This window comes from Onychostruthus taczanowskii, unplaced genomic scaffold, assembly GCF_017590055.1.
Source record: "Onychostruthus taczanowskii isolate IOZ18803 unplaced genomic scaffold, ASM1759005v1 scaffold54, whole genome shotgun sequence".
In the NCBI taxonomy this organism is placed as follows: Eukaryota; Metazoa; Chordata; class Aves; order Passeriformes; family Passeridae; genus Onychostruthus; species Onychostruthus taczanowskii.
In genome coordinates, this window is record NW_024503013.1 from 4,011,219 (window position 1) to 4,020,114 (window position 8,896).

Genomic DNA, 8,896 nt, shown 5'->3' on the forward strand with positions numbered 1-8,896 from the left:
GGAAAGAAGGAACTTCTAGGAAATGTGGGTAACATTTTCTGAATTTGCTTTTGTTTTCCTCTGCCCTAAACAACATGAATCACACTCCTCTCAGGTTATTAGCATCATCTTACAAGAAGTGTAATAGATGATGATGATGTTGTCACGTGCTTTTTAACAGCCTTGTTTCTAGGGAGAACAGCATCGTAACAATGTCCATTTTTGTAATCACAAACAAAATGCTCAAGGACCTGCAAGCTCATTTCATGAACAGTGCCTCCAGATAGATAGGGTTGAAGTGAGTAATAACAAATATGAAAACCTAAATAATCAAATCAAGTGTGGAAGCAATAACCAGGTGCTTGAACATTGCTCCAGAATTATGAGTAAATATTCTTAAATCTGTCACTCATTATTCCATCACAGATGATTTGTAGATAACTTCGGGGTGTAATTGCACTGCCTCAGGAGCAAGGTAGTGTGAAGAATCCTATCATTCATTAGCTTTTGAGAAACTGACTTCATGTGTTTCTCTATCTGTATAAATGTCAAGTGCTGAGAACCTTTCTCTTGCCATAGGAGATGATTTTAGAGGTCTTTTCCAACCTTAGAAATTCTGTGATTGTATAATTCTAATATACAGTCTATGTTTTCTTGTCTTTTTTTTTATTTTTAAGGTAAACATCCTTGGATCAGATAAAATTGGAGGTTGAAAACAGAATAGCTTATTAGACATTAGAGAATAGAGGAGAAAATTGCATTAATTTCTTAACTTTTTCTAAGGGCAGTAAAAACAACATGTCATATTTCAAGGATGACTTAAGAAATTCTGCCTGACATTTAAATATTGCCTTAAATGTCTTTTGTCACAGTATTACTCAGGTGTCCCATTATTAAGATGGCCACCTGGCTTGACAGTCAAATTATTCAGATTTGAAATAATTGCTGTGATTTAGTAAATTCATTACCTACTACTTTGTGTTCATTACAACTACAGCAATCTTTAACAGTTACTCTGCTGTTTTATATGTGTAAAATCCATGATTATGCCACACAGATGCATTGGGTTTGCATAACAAGGAGTCATGCCAGGGTCAGCCCATCCCAACAGACTATTTTGTCATAGTGTTACCGATTTGGGTCAGGATAATTTGAAGATTTGTAGTGCTCTCTGCAGGCTTTGAAGAAAAAGAAGGTTAAATAATTTTAGTTTATGTGTAACCTTTGGTAAAGTTATCTCAACTCCCTCTGTAGATAAATTATGTAGATTATTATGTATAAACTTCTACAGATTATATAGAGTAATGAATCAAGACACGTCTTGTCAAGTGTAGATGGCAAATTCTTCACAACAGGGGGCACCAAGGAGTTCTTTTGGGAAAACTCTACTCAGAGTACTCTACATCAGCCAGAGAGCAAGCTTACATTTAAGCAAAATGAACAAACAGGGATCCAGTGCTCATCTTGTTTTATTTAGCTGATGGGATGTAACCAGGATGACAGTACTAAAAATCAGAAATGCTTCCCTGAAAATAAACTGCCCCTTGGATATTGTACAATTCAAAATTCCTGATCTCCTCTGAAAATCTCATCCTGAGAATGTAACCCTTGAGGAGCTATTAGTTCTCTTAAGATGAAGGCAAAATACGCCATTTAGTCGTGTCATAAGTCAGAGAATCAACAGCAAAGTTTTTTATTCAAAGGGACAAATAGTCTCTGGAAAGCTCTCACATAAAAACTTCAGAATATGTCCATCCACTCTCATACCCATTTAAAGGTTCAAATGATAATGCTTATGATGTGGCAATGTTAATTAATCTATCATGCAACTCTTTTATCTCACTATTTTGGGAGAAAGACATGATAGATTACATGCCACTTGGATCAACACACTCTATGTGTATGCAGAAAGTATGCAGAAAATTTTAAACTTTGCCACAGGTCACATATTGGGTCACTGAGATAAATCCTGGCTAGAAGGAAACCTCAGTTGGCAATTCCCTATCATATCACACAAAGGTGAAATAATCAACAAGTTCATCTTCACTTAGTGTAGTGTGGGTTTAAAGAAATTCAGAAAAATTGGTGGCTCATGTAAAATTGTTCTGAGTGTGTAAGTTAAAGTCAAGGTATTAGGTGAAGCACAAGAATCTAAAGAGAACTCCTAATTTCAATCTTTATGTTCAAACCCTCATTTTGTACTTTGCAGAATCATAGTGCCTGACCCCCAGAGGTGACTTTCCTGTCCTCCTTTTCTGGGACAGAATCATTACTCCTTTTTGTCACAAGTTTACTTTCTAAGTATTATTTTCCTCTGTAGACCTATTAACAATAGTTTCTCACAGGTCAAGTTTTTAGACCTTTAATGACTTGATTATCACTTTTGAATTTGTCTCCAGGCAATCCATGGCTTGCTTAAAAAAGTGTGCTCATTTCAGTACTTATTTGAATGACAATTTTGTTCTAAAAGTTCCAAGTTACATTCCTGTTTAAACATCTAAGTGAGATAGATAGCTCTTTTCTGCAAGACCATGCTTGTTAACTCCAGCAAGCAATTATCTACTATCATTCTACTCCTCTTAACTGCTGTGTGACCAGTCATTATCATATAGCATTTGTACATCTGCTTATTCCTACACTTCACAGGTTTTAATTTCCTTTATACATTTTTCCTTGTTATCTCATTTATTGCAAACCTGTATTTTTTTCTTTCAGACAAGCAAAAGCCATGTATTCCTGTAAGGCTGAGCATAGTCATGAGCTGTCTTTCCCACAGGGGGCAATATTTTCCAATGGTAAGATTTGTTCTACGTTGCCTTATATATTAAAAAAGAACCTATAAAAAACTGAACCATATCACAAAATGGGGGCATAATTCCCTTTTTAGTTCTCAAGTTTTGCCCTGATTTTTCAATTGCTCTTGAATAAATACCATGTCAGTAAATATATGTAGCATGTATGGGATTTTTAACAGTGTTAAAAATTGTGTATATGTTTTTTTGCAGTGTATCCATCAGTGGAACCAGGCTGGTTAAAGGCAACTTATGAAGGCAAAACAGGACTAGTTCCTGAGAATTATGTTGTCTTCCTCTAGTACTCTTTAGTGGACAGCAATATCTTCATGGTATCCATGGTAACAAATAATAAGCACTATGATTTTTATCTGACACAGATATGGGATCAGCCCCTTAGCTGAGTGGTAGATTTCCTTCAGATGCTGCAGCTGCAGGTTACGGAGCTCCCTGCCAATGGAACAGAATGTGATGAAACAGTTAACAGTTTTTGTGCTGAGAACGGTACTCTGTTTAAATAACTTCCATTGTTTGCAAAAGGTTGTTCTGTTCTTCTTTTATGGGTAGGAACACTAGAGCAATAAAATAATAAAAAAAATTGCTTTTTAGCTGCAGACTTTCAGGTCCAAGGATGTTGTTCACAGAAATGTGAAATTTAGAGGCAGTGCACTCTATGACATTTCTTGTAATCTATGGTTTTTAATATGGAAAATCGTGGACTTTTTCATAATGTAAGTACTACTTCTATTGTGATCTAAATTGTCCCTTAGAAAACTTGATTCTAAAATTGATCCTAATGATTTCACATAAGAAATTACTTTACTGTAAGTCAGAAGTTGGGACTTCTGCTAGTCATTGAGTTACAGTATGGTATAGAATTTATACAGCTGATAATATCAGTTTATACACTGCCTGCACAGTGAATGCTCATTCAAAATGTGATATGTTTAATGAATATTTCATTCAAATACTTAGTCGATTTCTTTCCTGCTTTCTGTATCAGCACAGATAATATTAACAACTTTGATTTCTATGATAGCCATCATCTGAAAGATAATCTCTCTGTGTCCCAGACCATCTGTAGAAAACAAGGAGATTCTGAATCTGGACTGATTGCTAGTCATGTGAAGTGGGCAGTGAAAAACAGCAGTATGTTTTGAAACCTGAGATAAAATGTAACTCATTCTTTTCCCATTGCAAGTAAGACAAATGACCTGTGAAGTAGCCAACTTTATAAGCTATGAATGCTAAAAGCTCCATGTAGCAATAAAACTACTTAGTGTTATTTCTTCTGACTTTTGCTAAAATATTTGACAAAGATTCTCTCCTTCCACAGAATAAAAAATCCTTACTTTTCAAAGGTGTTGAAAAGCCCTATTGATTGCTCCTGGTAGGACTGAAAAGGAAAAATAAATGAATAAATAAAACCAAGTCAAAGAAAACCCCAGAAACCATAAGTAGCTTTCTCAATCTGAGCAGTTTTCTTACACACCTTGAGGGAAAACATTCACTGCTTGCTTGGCTACTTACCATTCCTGATTGAAAACTAGGACATTTAACCTCCATCCTAGTATTTCTTCAACACCAGTGCTTCCAAAAGAATTCACTAGCTCATAGAACTATCTAGGCTTAGTTTCATTGATCTCTCAAAGCTCAGTTCTTTCTTCAGTAGCAGAAATCAACATATAAATCATCTGTTGATTTCTAAGTTGTACACTGCTTGAAGAAAGTTTAAGGAAGAACTGCTGTTGGAGCTAAAAACATCAGTAATTTTTTACCTGCTGCTTTTTTCTTTCCATAGCCTTTTTCTTATTTAAATTGAAGAGTAAGATTCATGGCCAACACAAAGTAGCACATCAGAACTTTCTTTACTTATATGTAGTGCATGAATTCTTCAGAGCAATTGCTGGATTTCAGGCTGGTGGTAGAATCCTGCAGGATCTTTCTCCTCACTAATTATTGAGTGATGATCTGAGAAAGAGAGAGGCTCAAGGAACATCCTTCCAAAAATTGTTTTTCCATAGGGGGAGTCTGAGCAAGACTGGCTGCAGGCAGTTGAGGACAGACCCTATGCATTAGTGACTGAGTGACCTGGGCTCTTTCTTCACCCTAAACAGTTTTATTAATCCCAAATTGTGATGAAGGGTTGTTCCAGATGGCACTGGCAGTGAAGACAGGCATGTATGTGCTCATCTAATTTTCTCAGAGCAGATGTGAAAGGAAGTGAAGGTCTTTCCTCAGCCAGTTGAATCTTTCTTCATTTTAAGGCAAGCCAAGTTTTCTTAGTCTAAGCTATGACTGAGACTGCTGTTGCTCTGAGAAGACCAACATTGGTTGTATTTCTGCTGTATTTCACAATCAAAAAACTGTAGGCTGCCAAAAGGTTTGCCTCTGGTGATCTTCCCAGGAAAAGTGCTGCTGCAGGCCAGAAGGAGCAGAAAGGGAAGCACAATTCTGAGCAGAGGCTGGAAGCCCAGCACATCTCACACGGGCAGAAAAATGCAGTGATCAGGGGAAAAAAATCCCAGCTTCTGTCTCTTGCATGGGGTCAGTAGCAAACCTGTATTGAACATCCTTTGATGACTCCTCATACTTCTTAAGGGCAATTTAATTGTTGTGAAATTCTTGAAGAATTGTGAAATAGAAAATGTAAAAAATGTTTGCTCTTACTTGCTTTGTTCTAGCCTGATTTAAAAATAAGTGAGAAAAAAACCCCTAAGCTTAGGTAATTTCACATCCCCTGTATGTGTCTCACAATTCTCCAGTACTGTGTTTTGAAAGCAGCTGATCTGAGTGCAAGCTAGAGAAGTCAAAGATGCCAAGTTCATTAAAAATTTTGTAAAACTGCCAAGTTCAGTTACAGATTAAGCAAGTAGAGCGTGTGAGGGCTGAGGGGAAGGCTGTAGTAAGACTTGGAGGAATCCCTGTGGAGGAGAGGTGTTTCATGTGTTCCCACACATTCATCTCACATTAGACTGAATTTAGGATTGGAGAAGACCTTCATAAGAAACTGGATTCCATTCATGCTGCTCACAAAACAAATCTGTGTTTTCCTCTGTAATGCTCTGCAGCTTTGTCAGGCCCTTCTCCTGAACTAGCCATAAATAATTTTTAAGTCATTGAGCTTCAAAATGGCATTTCAATCTGAAAAAGGTTATGCCCATTCTTACTTACTTACGCTTAGCCACTCACTCTCCAGGGGTAGGGGTTTTCATTTTTGGAACTCTATGGTTTTTCTTGTACTCTCCTCTGCAGCAGGTAGTAGCACTTTCTGTATGGTCTCACTGCTGGGTTGTGGGTGCCCCAGCCCTTCCCTGCCTTTAAGGAGGGAGTTTGTCTCTACAAGAAGTTGAACAGTGAACCAGAAAGCTGAGTAAGTAGGGATGCAAAGACTGAAGGGGGGTTGGGGGCAGCACCAAAGCTTGTCTAATGATGATACTCTCAGGCCTGACCAAAAATCTTTTCTGACAATAGCAAAGAATCAGAAATCCATATAACATTTAAATGGAGATAGAGTATTTAGACAATGCCTTACCAGAAAATTAGGCAATCTGAATTAAATTAGTTCGTAGTAGTGATTTACTGTTCTTCATGGAAATCAGACTCACTCTACAAGCAAAGGTTAAACACTTTTTCAAATTATTATTATTATTATTATTATTATTATTATTGTTATTATTACTATCCTTCCTAAAAGGATGCAGCAGGTTTGTTCCAAATATCACTGTAGAACTAAAGGTAGATGATACATTGTTGTTGTTTTTGTTTGTCTTGTAGAAATAATGTCTGTACCCACAACATATAATTAGCCATGTTTTTTCTTTGTTAAACTTTTTGATACATGTTGCAGCACAACATGAATCAAATTAATAGTGTGAAGGATATATTGTATGATAGATATGTAAAGTATATTAATATTCTATATTCACACTTTTTTGTTAATGATGATAAAGATTACATTTTTTGTGTGTAATTCCTTTGAGTTCAGTATTAAACTATCCTTGCCATATTTTGGCATTTAGAGTTTTATGTAACAAAACTGTTAAATTAAACCATCTTTATCACTTATGTCCCTAACTAATCTATAATGTTCATTGTACAATTATTTCTGGAAAAGAAAGATGCACAGATTTGCTGACCAGCACTATTCTATGATAGTAATAGTAACTTATTTTCCTTTTATATATTTTCTGGTGCTAATCTCTATTCTCTGCCTGTAATTGGATTGAATTGTAATGTGCCTTTAGGAAAGACATGTTAGGAGAGGAAAAACTGTAAAATTCTGCAGTTCAGAACAGTAATTACAAGAACAAAAAAAAGCACTGTATCGTTGTAATTGGATTTTTTTTGTTGTTGTTGTTGTTAACTTTTCTCCCCTGGACTATTTTCTACTTAATAAGATTGCATCAGAATAAATAATGAAACTAAAAAGCACATTGTTCTTGCTATTTCTTTTCCTGAGGCAGAAGGTTGTGCAATTTTGGCTTGAGCAGCAAGAAGAGAAATCCCAGTTGGGGAGCACATCCTCCAGACTGGGATGGATCTTCTCCACTGATGGAAACTCTCAAAGTTCTAGTGAAGTCAAAGACAGACCTTTGGCAATTTATACTGAAGGTTTGCTGGCCAGAAGCCCCTAGAAAGGAGATGGAATATTCTGCTAATGTGATAATCTATGATCCAGCTTGGCGTTGTCCTTTCCATCAGCAGAGAGGCCTGAATGAATTGTTCAGTGGCCAGAGATCAAAGCCCTAGGCAACCTTAGTCTCTCTCTGGCTGGTCACAGAGCCCTGAAGATGGTGCTGCTGCTGCAGCCCGTGCAACTCCTGCTCCTGATTAAGTCTAGTGTCAGTCAGGCTGTGTCTGTGCCCATTGGGAGATCTCTTCTTTTTTTGTTTAAGATTTTGCATGGGCTTTGTGAGTTTGTTTTGTTTTAGTAACGTGCTTGGTGTCCTAATTCAGTCACTGAGGATCATACCTGTTCTTTAATTGTCCTGTGTGTGGCAGTGTTTAATAAGCCATCAGATTATTCTTGTTGTTTTAAGTGTAGAGCACAGTGCTCCAACCCTTGAACGCCTCAGCTGAAAGCTGTTTGGCCTCTGAGCTTTCTGCAAGTGTTTTATTGGGAATTGTCATCAAAGCTCTGGCACTAAAGATAGCACCATTGTCTCAGCAAGAGTTTCTATTGGAGCAAAGGGCAGAACAGCTGAACAGGACACATGGATAGTTTCCATTTTCAATCATATTTATGGCAATTTTGGAGGTATTAGAGTTTATAGGGGTTACTTTAGATACTATATGGTATTTTAATAGGAAAATATATACAATCAATAACTATATCTATTTAATAAAGTCCTACTAAATTATCTAATTGAACTCTCTGTTTATTTTGTAGTGTGGTTTCAATAATTATCTGAACTCTGTATATATCTACATGTAAATAACAAGCATGACATGCATAAGCTGACTTTGCAGACATAATTCTGTGTTGTACTTTACACTGTATTTCAAAAATTTAAAAAAATGTTTTTCAAAATAAAAATCCTTTATACATAGACTGGATTTTTATTTGTTTTAAATTTGGGGTCTGGCTTAGCTTTTTCTTTTTTCCAAGTAATAACACTTTGGTTCTACTTCTATCCATACCCATATTTTAGGGTAACATTTCAGCCCCGAGGATGCTTTATGTAGATGGGCATGTGAATGCCAGACAATAGTCTGTCATACACTATCCTGAACATGTGGAAGTCTCCAAAGATGTGGCTTTTGAAGAAAAGAAAATGACAGCTTTGGGTGTTAGGTAGCAAGAAGCAGAGCCCTGGCTTGGCAGAATCTCACTGATCAGGTCTTTGCCTCTGGAATTCAGCAGGTGGATGGGCTCAAGGGAGGGCCTTCCGTGGCTCCATTCAATCATCATCATGGCTCCATCAAACCAGCCAGCTGATAAACTCTTCCCCTGTTCACTGTGCTTGGGCTTGGTCAGTGCAGAAAACTGCAGGAGACCAGGAAGGATGGATACTGCTCCTGCATCCATCGCTGCCAGCTCCTGCCCCGGCACGCTCAGGCTGCTGTGCCTCCTGCCTGCAGCCTCCTTCTGTGCGGGCACTGTGCCCACAGCTGTGCCCAGG

General features: G+C 37.3%; 1 protein-coding gene across 2 annotated transcripts in view; it reads left to right on the forward strand.

Moving 5' to 3' along the window:
- The window catches only part of ARHGAP42 (Rho GTPase activating protein 42), a 144,628-nt gene extending 136,378 nt beyond the window's left edge, over nt 1-8,250 (forward strand). For both annotated transcript variants that reach the window (XM_041417073.1, XM_041417075.1), the window contains 2 exons: nt 2,695-2,774; nt 2,985-8,250. In XM_041417073.1, coding sequence (XP_041273007.1) covers nt 2,695-2,774; nt 2,985-3,073 — 169 coding nt within the window. In that variant the 3' untranslated portion in view covers nt 3,074-8,250. The remainder of the gene's footprint in view (nt 1-2,694; nt 2,775-2,984) is intronic.
- Nucleotides 8,251-8,896: the final 646 nt, after the last annotated feature.